A 13,670-nucleotide genomic window follows, 5' to 3' on the forward strand; every position below is an offset into this window, starting at 1 on the left:
GGACTCAGTTTCTATCTCCAAATAGCATACTCCAAATACTATAATATGGGAAGAATTTACACAGTATATTCCTAATACCTCACTCCCATCCTTTGCAGTATTTTTACATATGTTATATGTGCAGAATACTATTGTTGCTTTAGTTAGTTATGTTTTACAGTAATTAAAAATAAGTAAAAAATAAAATTTATTTTATCTTCATTTATTCCACTTCCAGTGCTCTTCATTTCTTTGTGCAGATCCAAGTGTTATGTCTGACATCATGTTCCTTCTACCTTTACAAATTCCTTTAGGATTCTTATAGAACAGATCTGCTGGCAATACATTCCCATAGTTTTTGTCTGAGAAAAATCTTTATATCTCCTTCATTTCTGAAAGATACTTCCCACTGCGTGTACCATTCTACGCTGACGGTTTCTTTCCTTTGAAGATGTTACTCTATTGTGTTCTAATGTTCACAGTCTCTGAAGAAATGTCTCCTGTAATTCTTATTCTTATCTTTGTTTTTCTGTAATCTATCATTTTCCTCTGGTTGCCTTCAAGATATTCTCTTTGGTTTTATTTTAGTTTGAATATGATATGCCCAAGTGTGTGGTGTTTTTCTTTTTTTCTTTCTTTTTTTTTTTTTTGTATTTACGCTACTTGATGTTCTTTGAATCTGGAAAATCAGCCATCATTTCGAGTATTTTTCCCGGGATTCCAATTACTCATATGTTGGATCATTTAATCTTGTCCCCAAATTCTTAAAAGGCTCTCTCTCGTACGTTCCTTTCTCTCTGTGTCTCAGCTGTGTAATTTCTATTTATCTATCTTCAACTTTACTGATTCTTTTCTTGTTTGAGTGCCCACCAAAGGCATATATTCATCTCCAGCATTTCTAACATTTCCATCTGATCCTTTCTTTCGTGTTCCATCTCGATGCTGTGATTACTTCGGCGGTTTCTGCATGTTACCTACTTTGTCCATTAGAGCCTTTAATGTATTTATTATTCAGAGTTATTTCCAACATCAGTGTCCTACCCAACTCTTGTTCTTGTTCGGATGACTGCTTTGTCTCTTAGGAGGTTTTTTTCCTTGCTTTGCATATGCTTCATAATTTGCTGAAAAGTGAACATGTATAAGACAGTAGGGACTGAGCATGCCTCTCCTTCCACTAGGTCTGTGTTCCGGTTAATCTAATTAAACTTTAGGCCAGGTCTGAGGTTTGTTGTTGCTATGGTTTCACTCACTGTATGACAGCTTTCAGATCCCTCTAGTGACACGCTGTGCTTCAGGTGGAGGCTGGTTTCCTGAGAGCTCTTTTTTCCAACATCTGCTCCACTTCCAGGCTTTGGTCTTCCCTGCACTGTGCCTCAGAGAAGGTCTGTCTCTTGTAGGTGACTTGAATCAGTCAGTCACAGGATCCAGCACTTACCCCACTTCTCCTTGCAAGTATGTGCCTCTCCTCAGATTTCAGGCCTGCTGGCTGCCCTGTAACCTCAGCACTCTGACGGGTTCAAGAAAGAACACGAACTTGCTGCCCGTCTGGCTTTTTACCTCGTAAGTTTGGAATGATGCTCTTTCCAGCTCTCCCTGAGCAGAAACCAAAGCACTCTCACTCTGAGTTAGTTCAGTGTATGAATCACCTTCTTTCACTTGGGCTTTGCATCACCGTCGCAGTAGAACGTTCAGTTTTCCTCAATTTCCCCAATTACTTCTCTGGCAGCTGGCATCGGTCTGTATGGCTGAGGAAGGAACTTTACATCTCTTTGTTGTTCCTTGCCTTTCCGTAATAAGTTTAAAAGTTTCCCTTCTTTTTTTAAAAAAAAATTTATTTATTTTATTTATTTTTGGCTGTATTGGGTCTTCGTTGCTGCACGTGAGCTTTCTCTAGTTGCGGCGAGCGGGGGCTACTCTTCGTTGTGGTGCACGGGCTTCTCATTGCGGTGGCCTCTCTTGCTGTGGAGCATGAGCTCCAGGTGCATGGGCTTCAGTAGCTGCGGCACGCAGGCTCAGTAGTTGTGGTTCATGGACTCTAGAGTGCAGGCTCAGTAGTTGTATCTCACAGGCTTAGTTGCTCCGTGGCATGTGGGATCCTCCCGGACCAGAGATCGAACCCGTGTCCCCTGCACTGGCAGGCGGAATCTTAACCACTGCACCACCAGGGAAACCCAAAAGTTTCCCTTCTTATTCTATTCTAAAGCATAACCTGCCTTTATAAGAAAGGTAAACATACATACTTAAAACCTTATGTTCTTGTGTGTTCCAGCACCCTGTATAAAATAAAATATATATACAATGACCACTTAGTATTTTCCTTTTCATTGGTGTATATCTCTACTCAATTTTTAATATTCAAATTACAACGTTTTCTATCTTTAAGTCACCTTCTTGTTTCTCTTCAGTAAAGAGTAATAAAGATTTTTTTTTACTAGCTCTTTAAACTTGTAGGTCTTAAGCTGTTAATAAAAACAAGATGCCCAAATAACATTAGTTCTCCAAAGTTATTCCAAATGGCATAACTTCCCCCCAAAGTGGCATCCTATGTGTATTAGTCAAATATAGCACATAGCTAGGTAGTAAGAAAATTGCAGTTTCTAAAATAGCAGCCTAAGTACACAGGGTTAGACATAGCTTAAATTTTATAAAATGTTGAATGATTGAATATGGATGATGCTTAAATATACAGCCTTCAAAACAACAGCACTGATGGTATTACTAGACCAATGCAACGACAGGTGAAAAGAAACGGAATAAAGCAGGAGGTTAGAAAGGATTTCTACCCTGAGAAGAAATTCCAGAGGTCAGGATGTAAGATTGTGGCACTAACATGAGGTCGTAGGCCAAGGCAGCAGCAAGTAGCACTGACTGGATCAGACAATGAAGAAAACATCTAGAAAGTTTAGATTAAATCTCCTCAAAGGGGCTTCCCTGGTGGCGCAGGGGTTGAGAGTCCACCTGACGATGCAGCGGACACGGGTTCGTGCCCCGGTCCGGGAGGATCCCACATGCCGCGGAGCGGCTGGGCCCGTGAGCCATGGCTGCTGAGCCTGCGCGTCCGGAGCCTGTGCTCCGCAATGGGAGAGGCCACAACAGTGAGAAGCCTGCGTACTGCAAAAAAAAAAAAAAAAATCTCCTCAAAGAATTTTCTCTGGCAGGATATGGAATAATGATACATAACAAGAAAGATATTTAAGATAAATTCTTTTGTGGGGGATATCTGATGGTTTCACGGGACCAAAAAATGTTGTCATTTCTACCTTGTGCCCTTACGTCTACAGCAAAAGAAACAAACAGAACTTGAAACCTCCTGCCAAGATGAATAAGAACCCAAAAAACTAAAGGACGGGACTTGCTGTATCTGGAGGGTGTCCTAGGGGCTCTCAGTGATATCACCTGTAGGAGCAGCAGTTTGATATTTTTCTTGTGGCAATCATATCAAGTCCTGAAAAGTACAGCTACTATTATTATTATTGACTTAAGAGAAGAATTTTCACCCTACTGTGTAGAACACCCACATTTGACAGTGGTAGGGACCATCAAGGACATTTAGGTGGCCAAAATCTATAACGACTTCCCAAATTATATTGATATTAACATTCAAGGAGAAAAATTAAGAAAAAGTTATCTAAGTTAAGAAGTTAGCATAATTTGATCTTTATATTATAAAACTTTATATATACAGAACTATATAGTTCTGTATATAGAAGCACGCAGGTTAGCTTCTCACAATAACGTCAACTATCACGACGGATCCAATTCCTCTGGGGTGCTCCCTACCTCGTATTTGAGAAAAGTAAACATGTAATCAAGAAAAAGGCCAAGTTTTTCATTCAATTTAGGTCACAAACATTCTCCATTTGTTTGAAATGAAAGGGAGGGATTATCATTTTAATATACTTATTATCTGAAATGTATTCTAAAATTCCCTCTTTTGGTTTACAGGTAGCTCATATGGAGGGAATCCACGAATTGGGTGGAGTTAGCAGAAAGGTCAGTTCTTTAGTAGAAGTATACTGTGAATACGTTCCAATACCATTTAGCTTTCGGGACGGTATTTGCTGCTGCCATCGTTATTAGTAGTAGTACTGTTACTTTTGTAATCTGGGCACGTAAGCCTGAACAGCAGCAGCCCAGAGTCGTGGCTTCGTGAGGGCCGCTCTGGGAGGGGGCGGGGCGACCCTGCTGACTCACCACCACGCAGTCCCGGGTCGGTCTCCACCACTCGCTTCTTTGGCGATCTGGCCCTTGACTCGATGTGCAGCCGCTGGCCTAGATGCTTGATTTTGTTTACACTGGCATGGACCTGCTGCAAAGTCAACTTAGGGAAAAGAATGATAACCAATGTTTCAAAGATTACAAAAGTGTGCATGAAAAGATACATAAACGAAATACATTTAACTTTTGGTTCTCTGTAGACAGAATGACTGAAAGCACAGTAATAGCATTAATTCAGTCTCCCGCTGCACCACAGCACACGAGGAGCAGTGAAGCTTTACAGCAATCTGTCCACAACATGCTAATTTTTAGGAAGCACACAATTGACCCAAATATCACCTTCTAAAGGTGATATTTTCTTTTTAGAGACATTTTCCCAAACCGGAATGGATCAGAATGTCTATTACCCGATGAGATCTTCCAGACGAGAACTAAGAAGCCACATGTGTCGAGGTACAGAACCAGCACCGACACGTTACGGTTAACGACACAGGAAGAAAAGGACACGTGCTCAGAAGCACACGTGTGCTTGCTCACCGGTGCCTTCTGCACCTCCTCCATGCAGCGCTCGCTGGACTCACTGGAGGATGCGATGCTGAGGTGATGCTCCTGAGACCCGCTGCTCCCCAGGCTCCCATAGCCACTGGATGCGCTCCCGTGAACGGGCTGCAAGAGAGAGGGGCCCGTCGCAGCCCCGGGTGATGCGGCCATCAGAGGAGAGACACAGCATTACCTACCTCTGAGCTTATCTACAGTCATCACAAAATTAAGATTAAAATTTCTGAAATCCTAAATGAGGTGTGTGAAGGATGATGCTGACATGAAAGACATTCCTCTCTCATCTTGGTAATTCTCAAGGGCAGAACCTACTTTTCTAGTCTAGGTGGGTATTTCTAGAACAAACGTTTTAAAAGTCACAGTAAATAAATTTAACAAAACATGAAAATAAACTCTAACTCTTTATGCTGAGTTTGGAATAGACAGAACATATTAAATATATACTGTACTTTTCCCCAAGAACCTCAGAGATACTTTATGAACTCTAGAGACTGTATGAAAGTTATTTTGAACACTACTGGGTAACAGTTTTAGTGATACCATCAGTAAATGCTTGACAAGTTTACTGACTGACTCTCTAGTAGAAAGCATTTTGGTATTTGTTTTCAACAAGCAGTTTTTCCTACTTTGGCTCATAATGACTAGAGATACAGAGACCTGCCACCCCTCTCCCCACCTTTGAAACTGTAATTATTAAAAAAAAATAGTGAAGCCAAAACACTGGCAGCGTCTGGAATACAAGAATGATTCTTTCATTTAGAAATAACTTCTCTCTCTTATTGCTTCCTATGACTCTGTTTGTCGTCTTAAATTGGATTCTTACAAAAAGTCCTGTGTATTTAACACAGAAAAAAGGAAAACAAGATTAATGAAATTTAATTTGAAAACAAAAAGAGGAAGACAAAAATTTCTGGAATGTAGAGGGTAAGGATTTCTCTCTCCTCACGGTTTATTTCTGTGAAGTGACTTTACTAAGACTGAATGTTAAAATTAAAGACAATTATGGGAATATTATGTTTGTTTTTTTAAAATCTCTCACTTTACCTGTAAGAGAAGTCTGTGAATTTGTTCTTGTAATTCTGTTATGTCTTTGTCATTACTGTTCATCTTCTTTATTCTGGCGGCAAAAACATTCTCATTTAGTGGACTCCTACAAAATGCCAAGTGAAAGATTGAGTCAGACAATTTCAAGTTCATTTACAGCGAAGGCTAAAGTGATTCTTAATAGAAAATTCAAACAATAAACCTATGCTTTTACAAAGCAGCTCTTCAAGTCCAAATATAGAAACTATGAAGCTCAAACTCTATTCATAGAGGTAGAGAGAATCCTAGGAAACAAATGAGGTATTAACCGTCTTCTTTAGTTTCTCTGCAGCTGTAATCATTCCACTGTATCTGTATAAATTTAAAATCAGTGGTAGGTATACCCCTAGCTACTAAAATATCTTTAACAGCTACTGGTCTCAGAATTTAACATGAACTGAGTAACCTACTGGCTGTGAGAAATTTTAGGACTTTAAGTTTGGCAAACACACTGAATGCTTAATGTACTTAATCACTCAAGCTACCTAGTAACGATGATTCTGCAGCCCACCCGCGTGGCGAACATGTGGTTGCCACAAAATCTTCAGTCTTATTTATACCCCAATTCTAGAGCATCTGAAATCTACCACCGGAATACAGTGAGAGGCAGACACGTCAGCAGAAAGAGCAGCAAAGACAAGCGACTGACATTCACTTAGGCCCCTCTATGTAACAGGAAGTGCTGTTTTATAACACACATCAAGAATAAGTGACATTTTCTACACCCTTACGACGTGCCGGGCGCTGTGCCAGCCGCTCCACCAGGCACCCCCTCCTCGCTTCCCTGAGCCAGACCCCGGCTCAGGTCCCCCGCTGTCGGGTCTGCCAGGTGCTCCCGGGGCCCAGAGTCCCGGCTCCAGGCCGCACACTCTCGGCCACCACACCGTCCCGCCTCTCGGCACCTCGGTCGCACTAGTGCTGCTAATACCGGACGTGCCGCGGGCCAGACACGTCACCTCCTGAGTCCTCGCGACCCTGGGAGGTAGGAATCAACCCGGCAGAGGTGAAGAAACTTGCCAAGTTGCCGTGGCCAGGCGGCCGGGGCGCGTCTGAAGCCACACGCCCGACCCCCGAGCCGGCTCTCCCTCCTTTTCCTGTTACCAGTCCTGCACACTGCCTCTCACACCTCAGACACGCGGCAACACTTCCCCAAAGACAGAAACTCCTAGCAGGAACGGCGGGACGCCAGCGGGGTCACGGGAGGCGTCAGGAAGAGGCCGCGTCCCCGGCACAGGCCCCCCGCCCCCGCCCAGACCCTGGGAGGCGCCAGGCCCTGTCCGGGGGCACCGGCTCTGCCATGCGGGACGCGGAGGGCCAGCTGCACCTGGACGACAGCCTGACACTGGCACGTCTCAGGTCTCAGGTGCCCCTCCTGTCCTCCGCCCCCTGCCCCCGCCCTCCCCCACCCGCCGCTGGGCGCCAGGCTCCTCCCGCGCTCCGTTAGTTCCTCTGGCGCCTCCCACGGGCCCGGCATGTAAAAGCGTGGCCGCTTCAAAGAAGGGTCCCTGGGGGCTAAAGTGCATCCCCGTGTGCTATGAGCCTGAATGTCTTCCAGAGGCGTCTGGGCTGCTGTTCAAGTGCAATGCTGAGTGGAAACAGAACGTTCTGCTTTGTGCTATGAGATGTGGATGTTCCCAGGCGTGACCCTTCCGACAAAACCAAGTTGGGCTTTTAATCACCAATTACAGAACTCAAAGGATTCGCCGCCTTCATCAAATGGTGTCAAGCTCGGCATGAAGTGTTGGCTGCGGCGGTGGCGGCGGCGGCGGACGTCAGGAAACGGGTCTAGGAGTAAAGAAGGAAATCTGGTGTCCGTCTCCACTTTGCAACCTCCTGCCTCAGTGATCGCCGGGAAAGTGACTCTGTTTCACAGAATGCGGGTTGGTTTGTTTGTTTTGTAAAATCAGAGGTAACTGCAACTAGCCTCCCTTCCCACAGAGCCGCTGGGAAGGACCTGGAGAGAGCCGGACACTCCCATAGCCCCCTCCCTACTTCAACTGTCACACTTTCCAAAACTCTGCTCAGCGCATCACAGTGCCATTGCTGTTTTCCGTTCTCCCATACGCGGTGGGCAAAGGGAACGTCTGTTCTGTTTATAACCTCAGCCTCAGCCTAGCACAACGCCTGACTCAGCAGGTGGCCGTAAACACTTACTGAAGGAATAAATGCATTAAAATAATTTTATAAGCGTAATAGATAATTACCGTTCGATGAGAGAAATTAATACCTACTAGCCTCTAAACTCTTTCCCTCACATAATCCTGGATCTTGAGATGCAATTATTGGTGTAATTTTAAAAAACACTGAAAACATTGGGAGTACTAATATGTCGGTTTATTCCATATATTTTTAATCAAAGAACTGAAAGGATGGCTTGGTGAATGAATCTAGGATGCACCTCTAGCACTGACAGGGAGGTACTCAGACTGGTCAACAGACACCCAGATGGACGTCTCGTCAGAGGAACTGTACTTGCTTCGGGGTTTCCTATATTCATCCTAAGCAACCATCTGATTTTTAAAAAATATTTATTTATTTGGCCGTGCCGGGTCTTAATTGTGGCACGCGGGACCTTTTTTGAGTTGCGGCATGTGGGATCTAGTTCCCAGACCAGGGATCGAACCTGGGCCCCCTGCATTAGGAGGGCGGAGTCTAAGCCACTGGACCACCAGGGAAGTCCCCAACCATCTGATTTTATTTTCATTTCCCAAGAGGTCTCCCTACTGGGAAAAAAAAAGTCCTTTCTGAGCAGCACGAATAGCACTTCCTTGGCAGTCATGTTCGTTACCTCAATTATCCAGTCAGTTTTCTACCATAAATCAGCCTCATGAGTCAGGGAGGCAAGGAGCCCGATTCTTCCATTAAAGCGGCAGACCTCCTCTGCTGAGAGGCCAAACCCTGGAGCACAAAAAGGTCAGAGCAACCTGAGGCCTATCTCACAGTGGCCAAAACATCACTCTCTCACGATATAACACGTGATAAAATACTCTTACTGGGAGATGTACTGTTCTGTACACAGAAGTTTTATTCTTCTGTGTACAAAGTTGTATAACAAAATACAAAAGACAGAGTTGCTCAATTTCAGCATGACACTGAAGAGTTAAGTATAATTTCCACTCTTAAAAGAAATAGACATCAAAAGGAAACTTATGGGATGGGCCAGTTAAGAAACCTACAGGTCAACTTTAAATGGACCACAAAGTCCAGGGACTACAGGAGTATCTCAGATTACAGGAACCGTGGTCCCGGTTGCCCTGGATCCATTTTGCAAGGCTGTTGTACGGACAGGTAACAACAATCAAGCGGGCTTGGGTCAGCCATGCTGGCAGCAGAATAAATATGAAAGAATTTAAATATTAAAAATAAAGATTTAGGGACTTCACTGGTGGTCCAGTGGTTAAAGACTTTGCCTTCCAAGGCAGGGGGTGCAGGTTCAACCCCTGGTGGGGGAGCTAAGATCCCACATGCCTCGAGGCCAAAAACAACAAAACATAAAACAGAAGCAATACTGTAACAAATTCAATGAAGACTTCAAAAATGGTCCACATAAAAAAAAAAAAAGATTTAATAAAATTGACACAAATAAGTGGAATTTGACAGCAGAAGGCTGATATAAAAAATTTGACATGCTCACTGAAGAGAACCTTAAAATTCAGAGAAGGAAAAAAAACAAAACTTCACCCAAAATCCCACTATCCACACATAACCAAAATGTATTTTCTTTCCTTCTAATCTTCTTTTTCCTATTTCATAGTGTTTGTGTTTTAAACATAATTATAATCATACTGTATAAAAACTTCTGTATGCTGCTTTTTACATCATCGAATATATCAATTTCCCATACTCTCTGTAAAAATTTTTATTGACCAATATAATAACATGTCAAGCAGATATTTCAGAATCTACTTAATGATAGACATTTAAGCTATTACAATTAAAAAATGCTGCAAAATCTGTCTTTTCTTTATAAGGCTTTCTGTATTTCGGCTTCTTTAGAATATTCCAATAAGGGAATCGTTAGGCCAAGGAGGTAGAAATCTTACAAAGCCCTTGATACTTATTGCCAAACTGTCTTCCAGAAGCACTGAAAAAAACCTGTCCTTCGTTTAGTTCACGTGTTAGTTGATTCAAAGGGGAATCAATGGGCCAAAGAACATTATTTGGAAAAAGATTTTTTAGAAAATATGCAAACTGACTGACTTACGTTCGCACTTTATGCCGACCGATGATGAAAGAAACCTTCCGGCTCCATGGGTTCACAAAGCTGGACCAACTGGAATCCAATACAATGTAATCCCCATTTTGAGAACAAAATCTAATGGGTGAATGTTCAAAGGGTAGATGGCCTGCATACTTCAAGACTATATAAAATAATAAGACAAAATTAGAATTTATTTAACACGGATATTGATTACAAATGTCTTTTTTTAAGGCATTTGTTTGTAAGTGTTTTAGAATGTCAAAATAGAAAAAAAAAATTGTTTCAGCAGTTCCAATACATTGCTTACCTGGTTAAAGGTTAAGCTCTAACGATTAGAGCTTATGACAAACTTAAAAAGATCAATGAGGGCTTCCCTGGTGGCGTGGTGGTTGAGAGTCCGCCTGCCGATGCAGGGGACGCGGTTTTGTGCCCCCGTCCGGGAGGCTCCCACATGCCGCGGAGTGGCTGGGCCTGTGAACCATGGTCGCTTAGCCTGCGCATCTGGAGCCTGTGCTCCGCAACGGGAGAGGCCACAGCAGTGAGAGGCCCGCGTACCGCAAAAAAAAAAAAAAAAAAAAAAAAAAAAAGATCAATGAAAAAGAAATGTCCTCCTATAAAGAAGTAGGTCCTTACCTTTTTGGTGTATGGCGACCATTAGAGAACGATCTTCCGGGTGCAGGTATGTCAGGATGGATGTTCCAATCAGATCCTGAGGTAGGTAACCCAGCAGAGGCACTGCTCTGAGCACAGACACAGCACAGGCAGCATGTCACACGCACCAAGTAACTCATACCTTATATACTTTCAACAGTACTTTTCAGCTAAACTCTAAATATGACAAAGGGTATGCAAAAGATGTTCATTACAGCATTTATAAATGCTACAAACAACCCAAGTGCCTATATTGTGGGGAAATAGATACACAATCTAAGAAGTGTTGGTCATCTGACATATTGCATCAAAATCACCTGTGAAACTTCTAAAAAACAGATTTGCAGGCTCACCACAAGCTTACTAAATCAGAATTTCTGTGGTAAGACTAGGAGTCTATATTGTTAACAAGTTCCTCAGAGGTCTCTGATGCCCTCCATTTCGCTGCCTTTTAAAAAGTCTACAAAGATCACATTATAACATAGAAAAATGCTTATGATGTTAAATGAATAAAGCAGCTAAAAATTTTCTACAGAATAATTAAAATTATACAAAAACAATGTCTCCCAAAAGGTGATATCAAATAGACAACCAGTCACAAAGCCATTTGTAGGATAAAGGTTCATGGGAAAATTCTGATGTACAGACACTCAAGATGACTTAGACAAAACTGACTCCAGAAACATTTTCTATGTGTACAAATTCACAAATACTTTCTATTGCAATAAATTTAAGCTGTTTTCAGAATAACTTCAGCTAAAATTTTCTTACCTTCTACAGATTATATTATACAAAGTATCTCACTAATTACTGTTTAGTTTCAGGGTAACTAAACAGTAATAAATAGGTAATAAACCCATTTCCAGATGTTAAAAAAAATTTTTTAAAGCTTTTTTTTTGGCCGCATCACTCGGCTTGTGGGATCTTAGTTCCCCGACCAGGGATTGAACCTGCGCCCTCGGCAGTGAAAGCATGGCATCCTAACCACTGGACCGCCAGGGAATTCCCTGTATGTTAAGATTTTTTAAAAACCAAAATTAAGGGCTTCCCTGGTGGCGCAGTGGTTGAGAGTCCGCCTGCCGATGCAGGGGACACGGGTTCGTGCCCCGGTCCGGGAAGATCCCACATGCCGCGGAGCGGCTAGGCCCATGAGCCATGGCCGCTGCGCCTGCGCGTGCAGAGCCTGTGCTCCGCAACGGGAGAGGCCACAACAGTGAGAGGCCCGCGTACTGCAAAAAAAAACCAAAACAAACCAAAATTAATAACTATCATAACTGTGCCAGGTTTTTTGACATTTTTGCTTATGCTTATCTGTGGTACGGTACATTGGTTCTCAGATTTTCAGATTTCACAAATAAGTAAAATTTTTAAGTAAATGTGGGTGGAAATGGAGGGTACGAACAGGGGATAACAATGTTTTGTTTTTCCAAATAAAGGTATCAAAAAAACAACAATAAGCAACAACTATTATGTACTGTCACTAACTCTTTAAATAAGAAAGACTATTTTAATAACCAAAAAAAAAACAGGAAGGACGCTAAGTTCAAAATAAGTAACAGTTCTTCACACACACGATAAATCTGCCTTATTTTTCTTTCTCTTCTCCCCCACTTCAGACTAATAAAAATTCATTATAAACTGTTTAGGAAGCACCTGCCTAGTGGAAATAACACTGGAATAGGACTTGGAGGCCAGAGTCGTGGTCTCATTTGGACCACAGTCATCTAATACCACGTGGCCCACGTTCATTGTCCTCTTGTGCAAACTGGAAAAATAATTTCTGACTTTCCTAAAGCTTTGAAATAAATATGATAATGTGTAAATCTTAGCACTATAACATGCAAGATATTTACATTAAAAATTTACACAACACGGGACTTCCCTGGTGGTCCAGTGGTAAAGAATCCACCTTCCAATGCAGGGGACACAGGTTTGAGCCCTGGTCCGGGAACTAAGATCCTACACGCCGCGGGGCAACTAAGCCCGCACGCCATAACTACTGAGCTCGTGCATCTCAGTGAGACAGCTTGCATGCCGCAAACTACAAAGCCCACGCGCTCTGGAACCCGCGCGCCGCAACTAGAGAGAAGACCGCGCGCCGCAACGAAGAGATCCCGCGTGCCTCAACAAAGACCCCGTGTGCCGCAACTGAGACCCGACGCCGTCAAAAATATATACATAAGGAAAATAAATAAATATTAAAAAAATTTACACAACACGAATTTCAAACTAACAAAACTCAAATGCGCAAATGAATAGATTCAGCTCTATCACGTTACGTTTAACATGTTAAACGTTATGTAAACGTTTAAATATTTTTATTTATTTTCAGAAACAAATTTCTTTTAGGCTTAAAGACGTACTTACCTTTCATCTATTTCAAGAAAAACACACCCGGGGGTGTGTGTTGTGGTAAAAATTCTTTTATCCACTGGGATTCGAGGAGCTATGGAAACCAGAAAGACTGGTTTAAAGGCAAATACCTAATTAACTATCCACTTAACATATTAAAGAGGGAACAAACTCTATAGGCCCTGGCAGAAATCTCACCTAGGGACCTGGCCTTTGAGCAGCCAAAGCTAATAACTTTCATTATTAACCACATTTTAATTAGGTCAAAACGTGATGCCTACTAAGGTTAATTTTAAACAGACAGAAAGTCTGTGTACATCGAATAGCTTATCCATCACAATCTAACAGTCAAAGATGGGGTCGTTTAGAGTTCAGGACAAAAATGTTTCATATTTAGTGGTTGAATACAACTAAGCAAATAGGATGTGAAACGTCAGAACAATAGGGACGTATTTAATCTGTAATAAAATTGGCAGGGTCAGTGCTGCTACAGTCTGCTTTGACAATGTAGTGATTAGCACATTAGGGAACAATTTGAGCATGACACTAACTCCGCTTAGGCACGATTTCATTTGCAAGAAACACGAGGTGAATGCAGAAAAGAGCAGCTAGTTGAATGGAGTCACTT

At 42.3% G+C, this 13,670-nt stretch overlaps 1 protein-coding gene across 11 annotated transcripts in view; it reads right to left on the reverse strand.

Annotated features, from left to right (window-relative positions):
* Positions 1-13,670, reverse strand: part of PER3 (period circadian regulator 3) — a 61,386-nt gene that overhangs the window by 35,931 nt on the left and 11,785 nt on the right. For 7 of the 11 annotated variants that reach the window (XM_027110306.1, XM_027110307.1, XM_027110305.1 and 4 more), the window contains 7 exons: positions 13,058-13,136; positions 10,673-10,779; positions 10,043-10,199; positions 7,518-7,700; positions 5,800-5,905; positions 4,735-4,863; positions 4,174-4,300 (listed from right to left, as the gene is read on the reverse strand). In XM_027110306.1, coding sequence (XP_026966107.1) covers positions 4,174-4,300; positions 4,735-4,863; positions 5,800-5,905; positions 7,518-7,700; positions 10,043-10,199; positions 10,673-10,779; positions 13,058-13,136 — 888 coding nt within the window. The remainder of the gene's footprint in view (positions 1-4,173; positions 4,301-4,734; positions 4,864-5,799; positions 5,906-7,517; positions 7,701-10,042; positions 10,200-10,672; positions 10,780-13,057; positions 13,137-13,670) is intronic. The other 4 variants (XM_027110316.1, XM_027110311.1, XM_027110315.1 and 1 more) reach the window with 1 other exon arrangement.

Source organism: Aethalodelphis obliquidens, unplaced genomic scaffold, assembly GCF_003676395.1.
Source record: "Aethalodelphis obliquidens isolate GAN/ISIS:26980383/991018 unplaced genomic scaffold, ASM367639v1 scaffold9, whole genome shotgun sequence".
Lineage (NCBI taxonomy): Eukaryota > Metazoa > Chordata > Mammalia > Artiodactyla > Delphinidae > Aethalodelphis > Aethalodelphis obliquidens.